The sequence below is a fragment of the Natrix helvetica genome (assembly GCF_964273705.1).
Source record: "Natrix helvetica genome assembly, chromosome: 3".
Classification (NCBI taxonomy): domain Eukaryota; kingdom Metazoa; phylum Chordata; class Lepidosauria; order Squamata; family Natricidae; genus Natrix; species Natrix helvetica.
The window spans coordinates 97,796,696-97,814,978 of NC_138549.1; the positions used below are offsets into that span (position 1 = coordinate 97,796,696).

The window sequence follows — 18,283 nt, forward strand, 5'->3', positions numbered from 1 at the left end:
GCGAACATCTACCCTACAGACTCCAAAGTGATTTAATTTGATCATGCAATTCTGAGAAATACTGAGGATGTCTAGGAATCAAGTATTCTTGACAGTGTTGTAACTAGGAGGATTTTCTGGAAGGAAACTGTATTATGGAGGTAGTATAAAATGGATTATGTGGGTGTTATACATGTGATCATAAATTCCTAAATCCTACTTTAATATCTCATTAGCATTCATATCATGCTACAGCTACCAAATACAATGCATATGAAATTCTATAAAAAAAAGAAATACCTGGCTTTCAAAACGATATATAGCATATGAAAACAATTCAAACAAATTAGAAGTAATAATATAGTCATGGAGGAAAAAACTGGAATCAACAGAAGAATAGTAAAAATGCAGAGCACTAGAATATACTGATGGTAAATGATATTTTCCATACACATATTCTGTTATAACCCTTGACTGCTGAACCATCTGACACAACTTTGAGTTGTCTTTGAGGTAGTGACAAGCTCCCAAATAAAATAGAGACTTGTGGTAACTTACTAGAAGTTACCAAAATTTCTGAATGAACAATTTACCTTTGGATACTGGAGCAGGAGATAATCCTTGGGTCAAAATACACAACCACACAATATATAGCAGCATGGCACTTGGAAATAGTGGAAATAGGATTATATAGGACCTATAGACCGCCATATACAAATATACAATACAAAAATCAGTCCTTATACAAACTTTTTAATACGTAAAAAAATATGACTTTGCTATCGCCTTTTCATGATTCAGCAAAGCAATACAAAATGTGGGATGAATTCAATACTAGCCTCTTTCAGCATTTTATACAAAAATGATCAATATGACTGTTTTTTCAAGTTTTAGCAGTACGATTACAGTATTGCAATAAGGATATCCAAGTATTTTGCAGATTTTAAAGGAACTTTTTGAAATGATATGGAACTTGAAGTTATTTAGGCTGTTTTATACTTACTCTCTCTCTCTCTCTCTCTCTCTCTCTCTCTCTCTCTCTCTCACACACACACACACACACACACACACACACACTTCTGATATAAATTGAAATGGTTCCTCAACTTAAAAATAGAATGAAATTTCACTATAATATCTGTCACTTCTTTCTTCCCTGCTTTTTAGATCTCGTATCTCTGTAATAAATCTTTCTAAGTAAAATGGAATTTAAATGATCGAATGCTTTGTATGCTCTCTGTGACATGGATAAAACAAGGTGTGCAGCACTTCAATTACACATGGGCAGCTATTAAGCATTCCAGGCTCTCTTACCATCAAAGGGAGGAAAAAAATATGCGAAAAAGAATCTTTTGAAGAAATTAATCCACACCGAGCTTTCGGAGTTGGAATGTCGCTGTAGAGTTTCAAAGAAATAATTTCATACACACGGGTTTAGTATTCTTAAATAGGAGATAAGGAGGAATATGTGTCAAGAATCCATGAACTTATATAAAAAAATATAAATAAGCATATTTGATTGGTTAAAAAAAATCACTGCAGTTGCATTGATTTCTTTTCACAACACCCTTGGTGAGGTAGGTGTTCGGGAACTGAAAATCACTCGAGATCACAAGAAATGTCATTGCCCAAAACTATATACCGGGACTTAGACACCATTCTTAGTTGTGCTCCAAAAAGGGGATATAACTTATAAAAATACATGTTAAGAAAATGGAGACCGTGTCAGAACACCTGGAGGTGATGGTGGGCAATTTGCCATATGGATTGTCTCTGAGTTCAGACCTAGTTAGCCCTCTTCAAGAAATCAAGTGCAATCAGGATCTTCTCAGCACATCTCTAAGTGGCTCATTTGCAGTAAATCTGCAGGCAAGCAAACTGTATATTTACAAGACTGATCTGTCTGGCTGTTACTGCCCAAAAGGTGGGTGGGTTTCTTTAATAGTAACATTTGTCATTTAAATTCAAGTACTAGAGACATTATCCACAGAATTCAGCACAGCACTGAGCTTGCATAGGATGGTGTTTTCCCCTCATAGCAGAAGTTCATCCTCTAAGCAAATAAGCTGTGGCCATGTTGATCTTCTAAGAAAGAAAAAAATCCAGCTAAAAGGAGACAGAATAAAAATCCTCCACAGCTGAGTACACACAGACACACAAACAGCACACAACAGAACCATCACTTTCTGCGCTATCACCTAAGGAGGACTGTCATTGAAATCCAGGGTCTATGTTGTGGAAGTTTGAGACAACCAGCATCAAGACAAAGTCCAATTGGGGTGTGTAAATGTTATCGCATGTTTCTTAGACCATTCGGCAAATACTTTCTTTTCTGTGATGAACCTGTGGCCTCCGTAGGGTGCATTTTCATGAAGGAAGTACTCATCGCATTCACTCCTCCCAGGTTCATAGTAGTGATACGGGACTTTCCTAAAGCCTTCTGACCTAGAACAAATACAAAACACAGACATCCATGAAATACTATTCCCTCTCCCCCCCCCCCCATGTCATCACAATGGTGAGATCCTTCTCTTCTGCTGCCCCGCCAACCCATGGAATATTTTGTTCTCAGGGGTGAAATGGACCCATAGTCTTTTGGCTTTCTGGCATTGTGTGAAGACTTGCCTCTGTCAACTGGCTTGGAGATTCAAGAGTGGCATGCAACCCGGGTTGTTGATGGTTAGTCGCCCGAGGATGTTAACTCTGCCTTATAAATCTCCTTTTAACCTCTGCTTTTATTCTGTTCTTTGCTCTAATTATGTCTCTTTTATATGGCTTTATTGTTTGTATTTGTGAGCCTCCCAGAGTCACTTAGATATGCATTTGATAAATGAATATGCTATACACATGTCTCTCTATAAGGGTACAAACAGCTTTTTCTCGCCTGTAACACCCACATATTTGCAATAACAACCTTCAAAATTCCAGAAAAGAATGGCCATGTTGACTTAGAATTCTGAAAATATCAGGTCAGAACAAATGGGAAGCCCCAGGTTAGGGAAGGCTGCTTTATCTATAAAAAAAGATAGATTGGTGGTCCTTGATTTACAGCCATTTATTTAGTGACTGCTTGAAGTTACAATGGCACTGGAAAAAAACTGACTTATGATCATTTTTCACACTTGCGACTGTAACAGGTTCTATGGCATATTGTAAGGATGGTGGAGAGTTATGGTGGCTTTCATTTTATCATGCAGTATGTCTGCTAATGCACAGATTCTAGCTGAATTACATCTTGTAGTGTGACAAAGCAAAGAGAGAAGCCTTTTGTTCTAGTTCCAAACAGGGCCATGATTGTCATCCTTGGGCATGAAGAGATTCTCACTCTGCAATTGCATGACAGAAAAAGCCAATGCTAGCAATACTTTTCTTGCAGCCTGATTCAAGGCCAGTGTGAAAGCAGCTTTGGGCCTTTGTGGTATTAGCATGAAGGCTATGCTTAAAATATATATATATAAGTCAATTGATTCATATTCTGGCTCAGTTGCAGTCTATTTGAAACCACAATAAAGTTAGTCATTTCTTTGAAGGACTATGAGACATTATGGGTAGTCGGTTTCCACACTTATACAAACTCTGGCCCAATGAACTTTCCAGCTGTTTTTGTAAGGAAGAGAAGGGAGGGAATGCTTGGTTCTTTGAGACTTCCAATAACTGAAGAATTGATAACCCTTTCCCCCATCAGCATTGAGAAGTTGGCAGAAGAGAATCACCTATTATCTTCAAACTGCTTTCATGGAACTGGAGGATAGAAGCAGTGACATTGGAGAAGTGCCTGAATCAGAAGCTAGAAATATGCCGATTAACATATCTGAACACACAGACACCAAAGCTATCAAAGATGGTAGACAAAGAGGTATTATAACCACAGTTATAATATTCTACAATTATTATATGGGCAGTACTAGTGGTGCGGTGAGCTAGAGGTGGAGCTCTCGCCTCACAATCAGGAGGCTGTGAGTTCAATCCTACAGAGAGACAGATATTTCTCTCTCTGGGCACACTGAGAATATATCTGCTGAATATAACTCTGCATTGGCAACAGGAAGGGTATCTGGCCAGTAAACACTCAGCTCCATTCAGTTGCCCAGACTCCACCCTGCAAGGGATTATGAGGTCGTCTAAAGAAGATGATTATATGGGCAGTACTTGACTTATGACCACAATTGGGTCTGACATTTCAGTTATTAAGTGAAGCAGTTATTAAGCAAGATGTCACATGACTGTTTTGATCAATGACTGCAATCTTGGCTCACCCAGATATTTGGCCTGTTTCTCACCTCTTACAATATTCTCCAAATTGATGTTATCACCATGAACCTTAAAGCCTCCTTAAAATGGAGCCCATTGAATGCCCATTTACAGAATGACACAAGATGGCCTCTGTTAGGAGGGCTGTGTCTCACATTGGCTGAGTACATCTGTCAAAAGTATAGATGAACAGAAAGGTCCATGGCACCCTATTGGGCTCTGGAGCTGGCTGACAGCTCTTGTGTATGGCTGGGTGGAGAGAAGGCTGAAGCACTGCAGGGAACAGCAGCTTCATTTGTCCAGTAATGAGGCAGTTAAGGGCTCCTATTGACTCCTATTGGCAGGGTGGGCAGTTCCCCTCTGTACCATCTGCTTACAACTGACTCTGCCAGCTACCCTGTCTACTTGTTGGGGAAGACAGCAGATCAGCAGTTCCAGGCTGCGGGGATCACTGCCGCCCATTGCCGCCGGTGCTGCCCATCACCACTGCCACCTATCCCCATCAGCTGGACTGTGCTGAAAACAGGATGCGCGGAGGCTGAAAATGGGACACACAGAGGCCAAAAATAGGGTGTGTGGAGTCAGCATAAGTGGCAGCAGCAATGGGCAACGCCAGCGTCAATATTTTATTAAAAGGATATTGTCCTTACAAATATCTCAAAAAAGGTGTCTAAAAGCAGGTTCCACAAAATGATTTTATATCTATCTATCTATCTATCTATCTATCTATCTATCTATCTATCTATCTATCAATCATCTATCTATCATCTATCTATCTATCTATCTATCTATCTATCTATCTATCTATCTATCTATCTATCTATCTATCTATCTATCTATCTATCTATCTCAGGAGTATCAAACATGATTTCATTGAGGGTTGTGTTTGACCTCAGGGGGCCAGGCTGAGAGTGGCCAGGGTAGGTGTGGCCAACTTGACATCACTCATGTTGGGGGCGCCTGTGATGACCTGAGTGCTTTGCCAATGAAAATGAGCTCCCGAACTCCATTTTCGGCTTCTGTAAGTGAAAACAGACCTGTGGCCCTCCCAAGTTCCATTTTCATTGGCAGAGACTCGGTGGGCCAGTCCTTTGCTGTTTCCAAGGCAGCCCCACAGGCCAAATCTGAGCATTCCGCAGGCTGGATCCGACCCCCAGATCTTGTGTTTGACAACCCTGATCTATCTAATCAATATCTCTGAAACATGGCAATAAACAGATATAGTTTTTATATATTTGGGATATTCAGGTGTGTTTGTGTGTGTGTGTGTACCATACATCTATTACATTTAGATTTTATGTATGTATATACACACAGTGTGTGTATGTCTGTGTTTACACATTCTAGATTATCTAACTCTACATTTAGATAAAATCTAAACGTAATAGAATAGAGTCTCATATATATAAATATAACTATGTCAAAATATTCTTAGACTCAGAAAGTAATTAGTAAAGGAAAGCAATGCTGGCTTAAACAGGGAATTATGAAAACAATATAACATCTTGTTCATTAGGCTACGCCAGGCTTATAAGTGAGTTTATAGGTTTTGTGCCTGCATATTAGGGAAGGGTGTTTGTGTGTCTGTTTTTATTATTTTAAAAACGTTCAGCCTTTGGGGAGATCACAAAACAACTTTTTAAAACTTCATTCTTCAGAATGACAGGAAACTGTGTTGCTATTTTTTGACGCTTTTAATTGACAGAGAAGGGAGAGTAGGGGCTAAATTAAGCTCTGGGAGTGCAACCTTCCAATTCATGGAACATAAGGAGCCTTTGCCAAGAAGGATAAACAACAGATACAATTTTTTTTTGTCTTTTGGACTTTCCTTAAATTGGATCTCACTTTATGTCCACAAAGCACTGATTTGTGTAGCCAGCTCGAACTTGAGCTTTTTACTGCTGTAACACAACTTCCTCGTGTGTATATGGTTTATATCATAGGTTTCTAATCTTGTAGGAAATAATTGCACATCAGCCTCTTTATTCAAGTGCTGGCACTGTGAAAGATGGGGGAATTTGCAGAGTTTGCTCAAAATCTGCTCAAGAACATATTTGTGCTCCCTCGCCTGAACATTCTCAACTGTACAAAAACTGTGGAAAGCAAATATACTTTCCTATTTCCTCAGTTCAGTCTAACTTGGCAGAAAGTTCTTTGATGTTAAAAGGCCTTTTCAACATTGGTCATTACATTTTTATAAATACTTTTATTTAATCAATACAGAGTATCATAGAGGGTCTAAATACACTGTCAATAAAATGCCATGTTAATATAGTTCTGCTAGGCAGAGGCTGGCTAATGCATTTGTTGGGTTTATGATATTAAAATGAATCGTGAAATTTTGACAGGGTATTAGATCTGTGGACGCATCAAAATAATGTGCTGTGATCTTACTTGCAGTAGGTGTCATTTATCATTCCGTAGACATGTATTCTGTAGCAGGCATCCATCGCTAGAATTAAGGTGAACCAACCAGTGCTGAGATAGGAGCCAGACTGGATTCTGTAGAAGAAACAATACAAAGAAGACCACTGAGAAATTACTTATACTTCCTTAAAGACATTAATATTTGTTACATGAACAAAAACATTGACAAACTGACAAAAATGTTTAATGATTTTGAATTAGAGCAAGTCCATCACACTGGTGTGTTTTACCCTGCAGGGGTCAGTATGAAAAATAAATGCTTTATAAACTGTAGAAATAAGAATAGCTGTTGTTGTTTTCAAATGTAAGCATGCATAAGTCTAAACCTTTATTTCTGGAATTACTTAATTTATTATTACTGTTGTAGAATGACAGTAATGGACAAATTGAGGAGAAATGTTTAGCATGAGAATGTTGATTTGGTTAAATGAACATTCAAATGGTGAACCTCCTGAAGTCTTTGCATTTAAATTCAGAAAGAAATAGAAATCAATGTAATAATACAAATCAGTATAAATTAATTCTAACTAGCCAAATCCCATTTTATTCTAGTTGATTTTGTACTTATATGTACTGGCGGTGTGATGAAGCCAGCAAAAAACACAAAGGTTACGCAGGCTCTCTTAATATTGCCAACTATGCTATTAACATACATTTGGAGAAGGCCTTCGCATGCAAACATGATTTTCTCCATGAGAACTAATAGCCTTGTTGATAGGGTTTTCCAATTATTCCTCTAAACACAGTCACACATACGGGATGCTTGAAATTGATTTCTGCCCCGATCTCAGACAATCCTAATTGCTAATTCTATTCATGGCTGATGCGCTAATTACTGCATTAAGAAATACTGCCCGTTTTTAAAACAAATTTCTATTTTTTTAATATTCATTTCTAGAATATTATCATGTATGTTCTATAGATGAATAATGGATTGCACAATGCAACAGAATGTTTGCTTCCTTTAATATGGAAGATATCTGTCCATAAAAATATTTCATTTCATTGGATTTAAACATATTTTACATATCTTGCTTGGAATAAAAAAAAAAATGATGTCAATGGACATCATTGTTTTTCTTTCTTCCTCCTTCAAATCAGTCCTAACTCCTGGGGAATACCTGGACAAATCTATGTAGTGCCGTATTTTTGGAGTATAAGACGCACCTTTTTTCTTCAAAAAAGAGGCTGAAAATCTGGGTGCATCTTATACATCGAATACAGCATTTTTTTGCCTCTGAAGCCCTGCCCTGTCACCAAAATGGCTGTGCCTAGCTTTATGGAGGCTTTCAGAGAACTGCTGGGGGCTGGGGAGGGCAGAAATGAGCAAAAAATGGGCAGTTTTTCGCCACCCCAACTCCCAGCAGCACTCTATAAGCCTCCATAAGGCTATGCATGCAATTTTTTTGGACAAAAAACGGGCCTGTTTGGCAAAAAATGAGCCGGTTTTTTTGCTCTTTTCTGCCCCCCATCCCCCAGGAGCACTCTGCAAGCCCCCCCCCCCAAGGCTATTCATGCCTTTTATTTGAAAAAAGAACTGGGCCCGTTTTTGAAAAGAACTGGGGAAGTTTTGGGGAGGTTTGCAGAGTGCAAAAACTTTTTCTCCCCCTTTCGGGAAGCTCTTTAGTTAGAGTGATTGATGAGAATTACATTGATCAAGTGCTATGCCAGCAGAAACAAAGACAGGTGCTGCAGGTTGTCAGTGATTTCCTTCTCCACCACATGGATAAATACACCTGGAAACATCTCCCTACCTACTTTCTCTCTCCCTACCTACCTACTGTATTTCTCTCTCTCTCTCTTCCACTACCTACCTACCTACCTACTCTCTCTCTCCCACTACCTACCTACCTACCTACTCTCTCTCTCCCTACCTACATACTGTATTTTTCTCTCTCTCTCTCCCTCTACCTACCTACCTACTCACTCTCTCTCCCTAACTACCTATTGTATTTCTCTCTCTGTGTGTGTCTCCCACTACCTACCTACCTACCTACCTACTCTCTCTCCCTACTTACCCATTGTATTTATTTCTCTCTCTCCCTCTACCTACCTACCTATCTACTCTCTCTCTCTTCCTACCTACTGTATTTCTCTCTCTCCCCCTCTATCTACCTACCTACTCTCCCACCCTCCCAATTGTATTTCTCTCTCTCTATCCACCTACCTACCTACCTACCTACCTACCTACCTACCTACCTACCTACCTTCTCTCTATCTCTCCCTACCTACTTACTGTATGTCTCTCTCTCTCTCCCTCTATCTACCTACCTACCTACCTACTCTCACTCTCTCTCCCTACCTACTGTATTTCTCTCTCTTCCTCTACCTACCTACCTACTCTCTATCTCTCCCTCCCTACCTAGTGTATTTCTCTCTCTCCCTCCCTCCCTCCCTCTACCTACCTACCTACCTACCTACCTACCTACCTACCTACCTACTCTCTCTCTCTCTCGCTACCTATCTACTGTATTTCTCTCTCTCCCTCTCTCTCCCTCTACCTACCTACCTACCTACCTACTTTTTTAAAAAATTGCCTCTTCAACCTTGGTGCGTCTTATACTCAGAAAAATACGGTAATCTAGCAACATCTTTGGAAATGGTGTGTCCTTGCTTTCTTTCTAGGCCTGAGGGAGAGTGACTGGCCCCAAGGTCACCCAGCTTGATTCTGGGCCGAAGTCATGACAAAAATTTGGATTTCTCACTCTTGATTTAGCACCTTAATCTCACTTGTTATAAATAAAATGTTTCAAAGAAGAAGGTGCATTTCCATCACCTGGAACAAGAAGCTTTCATTGACTCACCTGACACATTGTCAAATAATTCATGTAAATATAGGAGAATACACTGTAACTGTCACCAATAAACACTGATTAAGATTTAAAACCCAGCGTACCACATTCTCAGTAGCAGGACAGACTTGAAATAAAAGTGGAGAATAACCCAAGAAACATTTCTTAGAGGAAGAAAAAATGGATGATCTAGAAAAGAAATGAAATGCTGCTGTTTGTGCACAGCATTAACAGAACTAGACAAACCCATACATCAATCAAGTTTCTCATTACAGAAAATCCTACCAAAAGCTTTTACATGTCACCAAGAAATATATCAGTCTTTTGTCCAATTTAATCTCCACTGACATTATGAGGATTTTATCAAATCTGTCCTGGGTAAAAGTGTTCCATCACTACCAAATCACCTCAAATACAGGTAGTCCTCAACTTACAACCACAATTGAGTTCATTTTCTGTTGTTAAGTAAGTTTTGTCCCATTTTATGACATTTCTTGCCACAGTTGTTAAGTGAATTACTGCACTTGATAAATTAGTAACCTGGCAATTAAGTAAATCTGGTTTCCTCACTGACTTTGCTTGTCAGAAGGTTGCAAAAGGGATCACTTGACCCCCGGGATGTTGCAATGGTCATAAGTATGAACCAGTTACCAAGCACCTGAATTTTGATCACATGATCCTGGAGATGTTGCAAAGGTTGTAACTGTGAAAAATGTTCCTAATTTACTTTCTTCAATGCCGTTGTAACTTTGAATGGTCACTAAATGAACTTGTAAGTCAAGGACCACATGTATCTGTTCTTGCTTTAATTCTGCTTTTGCCGAAACAAAGAAATCAACTGTGCATGTTGACAATAGATCAGTTTCCTATATAATTACAGCAAACATCTCTGGATGTTGTTGTTTATCTTGCAGGAATTCATGAAAAAAAAATCTCATATTGCTTTTCAGCCCATGTTGACAAAAATAAATAAATAAAAAGATTTCTTGAACACATTTAGGAGACCTGTCATCTATCCAAGGTATTTATAAATAAAAATCAGAAGTGAAGTTCATTTTTTTTACTACCTGTTCTGTGGGCGTGGCTTAGTGGGCGCGGTAGGGGAAGGATACCATAAAATCTCCATTCCCTCCCTACTCCTGGGGGAAGCATATTGCAAAATCTTCATTCCCACCCCACTCTGGGGCCAGCCAGAGGTGGCATTTACCAGTTCTCCGAACTACTCAAAATTTTCGCTACCGGTTCTCCAGAACCTGTCAGAACCTGCTGGATTTCACCCTGTGCACTACTTGGTGGGAGGTGTCTTCACAATCTTGAGAAGGGGTGTCCAACTTTGACAAATTTAAGACTTGTGGACTTCAACCCCCAGAATTGGCTGGCTGGGAAATTCTGGAAGTTGAAGTCCATGTGTTTTAAAGTTGCCAAAGTTGAACACTCCTGCTCTAGAGTCTTTAAAAAAAAACCTACTAAGAAGTACATCTCACTGAACTCAGAGAGACTTAAGAAAGAAAACAAGCTGGAAATTGGCCATAAAGATAACTCATTCAATGTGAGAAGTACCAATAACTGAAACCAAGCTATTTTTTTAATGCTCACAACTGCCAGGTTTGTTCCATTTTCTTTATCCTTGTCTTTATTTATCCCTGGAGTTTCTCCAGCCACTCAGAAAAGTGTTCCCTCTAGCCACTTGGACTTACTGCTAAATACATTCAGAGCTCTACTATTAAACCTGGCAAGAGACCAAAGAATAGCTATTAAGCCTGATGCCTTGCATTTAGCTGTCTTTGTTTTAACCAGTGTCTTGTCTGTGCAATGGAAGCACCAACCTTCGGCTTTTTAGAGGATTCTTTTATGAGAGGATTATGAAAAAAGAGGATGCTTCTTATAATGAACGTTTCCTGGGAAATGCAATATTGCCAATAGCCTCTAAAAATGCTATAAACAGGAGCAAAACAAAAGCTTATTTTTTTTTAAAAAAATTAATCAATACCTCATGTCTTATTTTAACAGTATTGGACCTTAGTCATCAATATACCCCTTCTGGCAAGATAAATAAAAATAACACGTTCTCAGATACTTTCCCTAAGAAATGGAAAACATCACCAAATACAAACTCAATAGTTTAAAGCCAACGTCCAATTTCATCTGTTTTCCTTCTGAAGAAAGGTATATAATGAAATGAAAACAGATGGTTTGTAACACCTTACAATTCAATCTGAATTCCTAAACGTATTTCTACCAAATGAAGAAGTTGGTATTGGAAGTGTGAAAAACAATTTTAAATTTTGCAGAAAGGTCATAAGTTTCTAAGTAATATTGTCAATCTCTTCCAAAACATATTGCGAATAAAGTTATACCTCCCGTCCAAAGCTATAACAATAATATAAACTGTATATTGCACACTTTCAATTTCAGGCCAGTATACAGAAAGCCAGCAAAGTTTTACATGCTTTGTAATAAAGAACATGCACTCTAAAACTATTTAGCATGGGACAATTTCTTAAAAGTTTCTTATATGCTTGTGTGAAAAATTGTGCCTGCTGAATATGTGTCCACAATACATGCAAGTATCATGCAACTCTTATTTGGAAATTTTATCACGCATATATAATGGCCTGAAAGCATTGTTTTTGGGTAGAGTCACTACAAATTCAGATTCTCCACAGACACATCTATGTTTTGATCTAGTTGTTGTCAGGTACTAATAACCAAGAACATTTGTTGTGTTCAAAGGACAGAAGGGTTTATTATAAGGTGACCAACTTTTTTACAATGAAAAGGAGGACAAATAAATTGGGGAAAAAATATCGTAAATAAAAGAAATATTTTATTCATTGCAACAATAATACACTAAAATATGATATATGCATAATAAAAACATTTGCAACATTTTATTGTAATTATGCTTACATGCCTGTTAATTATTATTTAAATGAGTACTTTTCATTGAATTAATATTTTTTGACAATGTATCATCTTCTAACAATATATTGGAAATATCTGAACAAGAAATATCCTTCATATTGAATTTTACGGCAAGTGCTGCAGCTAGAGTATCAACATTCAATCTCAATCTCAGTCTACTGTGTGTGTATGTGCCGTGTCGTGTTTCGGTAAGAAGTAAACAAAGCCACTTGCACGCGACGCTCTCTCTCAAAGTCTCCCATGCGGAGTGCATGTGTCTCATAATCGCATCTTATACTGCACTATACCGAGCCTTGACGAATTGTCATGTCAAATACAAATACGTCACATAACGCGCAACAGATTAGTCTTCAAATATCAAAAAGGAGGACATGTAGGAGGACACTTTTCGAGGGAGGACAAAACTTACAAAAGAAGGACTGTCCTCCCTAAAGGAGGACGGTTGGTCACCTTATTTATTATTGCTACCCATATACAGTGATTTAGTCAATTAAAGGTAAAACCTAAATTGGTGCTAGAAAAGGGTCAAACAAATTCATTGGGTGGCTGAGCCTCGGTCTTTTGTGACAACACAATGACTCCAAACTGATGACACATTTGACTCTGCCTTCCAGGTCAGCCTGCTCTTCTCCTGCAGTTATGTGTTCTCCCTGGCTAGGAATAAAACTTAACCCAATATATCATAGCTGAAAGATTGAAATCCTGGACATTTCAAGATGGAATGGGAGTAAGCAATATTCTACATTAAAGAAGGAATAGGACCAAACTGTGATTAAGGCAGCAGGTAGAAACCAGGAGACAGCGAGTTCTAGTCCTGCCTTAGTCATGAAACATTTGTTGTGTTCAAAGGACACTCGGTGACTTTGGGCCAGTCACTCTCTCAACCTAAACCAACCCAACTCAGAGGGTAGCTGTTGTAGGCAAAATTGAAGGAGGAAGGAATAATGGGTATATTTGCGACCTTGAGTTATTTATAAAAATAATAAAGGCAGGAAATTAAAACAAAAACACCACCAAATAATCAATCTTCTGGTTGGTAGGGCTAGAAATTTATCAGGACTGTCTGTTAGATGCCAAAAGGCAAGATCCGGTGTTTTGATTTGCTTCTTTGGTTACTTTTTTTTGTTTCTTGTTTGCTTTTGCTTGAGAGAGAATTTTGCTAAGACAAATTTAAATGTCAATGACTTTTGACTTTGGATAGGAAATAGTGATTTAAGTGGCAGAGAGTTGTAATTTCACACCACAAACATTGCTTTAAATGACAGATACTTCGACTTTGAAATACTGCTTAAGGCCCAGTCAGCTCTACTGGGAACCATGCCTGATTTAATGAGCCACTCACTTTCATTGTAGTAGAGGAGCATGCAAATATGTAAATAAATAAATCCAGGCTTTGTTGCTGTTTTTAACATAAACATTCCCTTCTTAGAATGTCTTTTTCTCTCTCTAAATATGGCAACTTGGGGAGCTATAAACTTTTCCAACTTCCAAGAAAAAGTATGAGGAAAAAAATGTGGAAAAAGTGAACGGTGGCATCCAACCTATATGAATGTTGTGACTTAATATTCTAAAGGGAGCAAATCCTATTGCTGGGTCTTTCCACCCCAGTACCATTGCTTGATAGGAGACAAAACTATGCCATAAGGGCCAATAACTATCCTAGAACAGCTCCCCAGAAACCAGCAATAGAGAATATATGTAGCTCAGGAATGAACTGTGGGGTCTTGGTTTCCCCGAGGTTGATTGTTTTCATCAGATGTTTCGTTACCATGCTAGGTAACACCATCAGTTTCCAGGGGAGTGATGCTGGTTATTTATATAAAATAGTTTTACCTACTTATATATAATAATTTATCCTGTCAATTATAGTTGGTGTGGTTTCTTCCTTGATAGTTCCTTAACTAGGGTGTTGTTTCTTCCCTGATAGTTTATCTGCAGTTTTCTCCATATCTGAATGCTTTGTTGCTGATAATGATGTGCCCTGGGCTGTTGGTTTTCTTTTTTTGGGGGGGGGGGTGTTTATATCCTTTAAATGGTGTGTGTGTGTGTATGTGTGTGTGTTTCATGAAAGAAGAGGCTACACCCCAACCAAGACTGAAAGGACAAACTACTGTATATCAACAACCAGCAAATTCTACTACAGTATCCGTTTTGGAGATGTCTGGAAGACAGATCCTACTTCTATTATACCAATATAAGTTAATATTTGTAGCTCAGGGTTCAACTGTGGGGTCCTTGGTGCTCTCTGAATTTGGCTGTTTTCTTGCAGACATTTGATTACCACACTAAGCAACATCGTCCATCCCCGCTGTCCTTTTAGCACTGATAATGTTAACTAGCATGGTAAATAAACACTTGTAAGAAAACAACGAAGCTCAGAAGAATTGGATCCAAGGATTCTACCTACTTCTGTTGGTATGCCGTGTAGCAAAATCTTGATCCTCAGGGCTCCATTCAAGACTTCTTATTCACTCAGGCAAGGCACAGCTAGCTCTTTCACCAGGGACAAAGTATAAGTATAATCTTTATTGTCATTATACTTAAATACAACGAAATTGGTTTTAACCTTATTGGTGCAAAATTATAGCAGAAATGAAAAGAAAAAAGAAAAAGAAAAAAAAGTAGCTTGTGCATGGAGTGATTGTGGTTGTATTTAAAAGTCTGACAGCCCAATTTGTTCGGCTATACTTTGATGTCTTCTGCCTGATGGTAGAAGTGCAAACAGACAATGACCAGGGTGTGAAGCAGCGAGATCTGGCGATGTCATCCAGTGGTGTCAGAGGGCAACAAATGGTTTCTTGTGTCGAATTGATCACTCTCTGTAATGCCTTCCTGTCCGCAGCTGTTAAAACCAGCATACCATACTGTAATGCAATATGTGAGGACACTTTCTATGGTGAGAAAGAGGTCATCAGCCGTTGTTCCACCTGATTTTTTTGCAGGACTCTAAGGAAATGAAGTCTCTGTTGGGCCTTTCCAATCACCAGAGACGTGTTGTTTTTCCAGGTGAGATCTTGATTAATAATCACTCCCAAGAATTTAAAAGAGGAAACCCTCTCCACACAGCCCCCCCTCGATATACAGTGGGGCAGGTTCCTCTCTGTGCTTCCGGAAATCTAGCACCATCTCCTTTGTCTTACTAGTATTTAGTTGTAAGTTGTTTTTTGAGCACCATGCGGATACCTTCTGGATTCTTTCCCTGCATGCTAATTCGTCCCCTCCAGTTATGAGACCCAGCACCGTTGTTATTATGTTGGATGGATCAGAGGGTATGCATTCATATGTATACAGCGAGTACAGGTAGGGGCTGAGCACACAGCCCTGAGGGGAGCCTGTGCTGAGCTTCAGCATGGAAGATGTAAAGGACCCAACCCTTACTGTTTGGACGATCCATCAGGAAGTCTTTGATCCATTCACAAGTGAGAGGAGGGAAATTCAGGTCAGTCAACTTTTCAATGAGAATTTCTGGTAAGATGGTGTTAAACGTTGAGCTATAGTCTATAAAAAGAAAATCTGACATAATTCCCAGATTTCTCAACGTGGCTCAGTGCAATATGTAGAGCTGTAGCGATGGCTTCTCCTGTCGACCTGTTGCTTCTATAAGCAAATTGGTGTAGATCAAAATTTGGTGGAAGACAGGATCTGAGGTGTTATAGGACCAGTCTCTCAAAGCACTTCATCACTATAGACGTCAGTGCAATGGGTCTATTAAGTCATTCAAGCTGCTTTATGGCTGCTTTCTTTGGAACTGGGATAATTGTGGCTGCTTTCAAGCATGTTGGGATTCTAGCCTGTTGCAGGGAGATGTTATAAATCCTTGTCAGAACCCCTGTTAATTGGTCAGCACAGGTTTTTACCACTTTCCCCAACACCTGTGTGGACCTGCAGCTTTGTTGGGATTTCAGCCTTCAGCTCAGCTCTCACTTGATGTTCATCCAGGATGAGTGGCTGGAAGTTAGAGGGCCTTTGGGCTAGAGACACAGAGACTGATCTTTTGACTTCAAAGCGAGCGAAGAAGCTATTTAGCTCCTCTACTAGCAGGGCATTAGCATTGGCTATTTTTTTTTTCATATTGCCCTTATAGTTGGTTAGGTGTTGTAGCCCCTGCCACACCTGTCTTGAGTTATTATCTTCTAGATACTTCTCTACCTTTTGTTTGTATTTCATCCATCCAACATAGAAAAAATGGAAACTGGAAAAGTCACATGGTATTGGTAAAGTAATTTTCAAGGGAAGGGATCTAAGCCATTATTATTATTATTATTATTATTATTATTATTATTATTATTATTATTATTATTTATTAGACTTATAAGCCACTCCCTCTCCTCGAAGGGACTCGGGGCGGCGTACAATAAATACATAACATGTTGCACGGAGGAGGTATATAGAAAAAATCAATTGTTACAATTCATAAAATCACACAATAATAATAAAGTTAAAAAACATTAAAATACCCTAAAATTTAAAATTGCCAGGGGGATTAGAGGATAGAGTTATAGTTGAGCCAGGCCGGCTAGTTGGAACAGGTGGGTCTTGAGTTTCTTGCGGAAGGAACGGAAATCAGTAGTAGTCCTAATGTCGGGGGGGAGGTCATTCCAGAGGGCTGGGCCCATCATAGAGAAGGCCCTGCTCCTGGGTGCCGCCCTCTGGCACTGCTTAGTGGACGGCACCCGGAGGAGTCCCTCTCTGTGAGAGCGAATTGGTCGCAGGGATGTGTGAGGCAGGATGCGATCCCGCAAATAACTAGGATAATGCAAATAACTTCTCTGGGCTGGAATTGAGAAAAGAGGCAGAACTGTAGCCAAGAAAATCTTCAGGAAGAGAATCAGCCCTGCTTGAATAGGGAAGAGACAGGACAGTCTGAAACATAGGGTAAGGAAAGAGCTAAGGGCCTAGGGCAGCGATGGTTAACCTTTTCGGCACCGAGTACCGAAACTGGAGCATGCATGTACCAGAGTGTCAGAACCCAAATGTGCATGTGCTCTGGGCCAGCTGTCTGGCACGCATGCACATGGTGGAACCCGGAATAGCAGCTGGCAATTGTGCGCATGCCGACAGAGAGGGCTGGTATGTGTCCCATAGGTTCTCCATCACAGGCCTAGGGAATAAACAGAAACTGAGAGAAAATGTATCTAAAATTTGGACTGAAGGTTGAAATCTATGATTTAATGGAGAATCAATCAGGGGAGAATCGAGAAAAAGTAAAAGTTGTAAGTTGATTGTGATCAGATTTGTTTTAAGGTATACTAGTCTGTTGCGACCTTTATCCAGCCATTTATTGCTGCATGGAATGGACAAATAGAATTAACCCCAAAACAAAGGACAAAGTCCAGACATGTCATTTCTGTATAATTTGCATCATTATGTAATTGACATAAATGGATATGAATGATATAAAAATGTCAATTATATAATTTAACCAAAGATGTAAATTACATTAGTGACATAAATTGAGATTTAATGAATGCCCCTTCCCGCCAAATGAGCCGTTAAATTGAAGTTTTGCTATACTTCTATGTTGCCATCCCTTCATGCTTTTTTCCCTTGAAAAAGGCCATCTTAGGACGTGATGTAAAACTTAAATACTGTGTTTCAGGTGAGAAGATGGTTTGTTATCTGGAAGGCATCATAAATTATCTAGATGACCTGGAAATCTGACTGATTGCCATAATGCAGATTTATAAAGAGATGAGATTTGTCTTTCTGCTGGACCTTATGTTATGCCAATATAGAAGAACCTGTGATAAGTCCTTCATAACCTAAATATCCCGTGTTGTTTAGACGCTAAAAAAGGGATTTGAATGTTTTTGAGTTTTGTGTGTTTCAGCTAGGCACCACAGATATTCATAATGTCTAACTACCTTCCTTTTTTCTATTTCTGTTCTGAAGAAAACCATTAGCAAATG

The 18,283-nt window shown here is 39.1% G+C and overlaps 1 protein-coding gene across 2 annotated transcripts in view; it reads right to left on the reverse strand.

The window, feature by feature from the left end:
* Window positions 1-215: 215 nt before the first annotated feature.
* The window catches only part of ST6GALNAC3 (ST6 N-acetylgalactosaminide alpha-2,6-sialyltransferase 3), a 340,250-nt gene continuing 322,182 nt past the window's right edge, over window positions 216-18,283 (reverse strand). For both annotated transcript variants that reach the window (XM_081948926.1, XM_081948925.1), the window contains 2 exons: window positions 6,625-6,732; window positions 216-2,424 (listed from right to left, as the gene is read on the reverse strand). In XM_081948926.1, coding sequence (XP_081805052.1) covers window positions 2,238-2,424; window positions 6,625-6,732 — 295 coding nt within the window. In that variant the 3' untranslated portion in view covers window positions 216-2,237. The remainder of the gene's footprint in view (window positions 2,425-6,624; window positions 6,733-18,283) is intronic.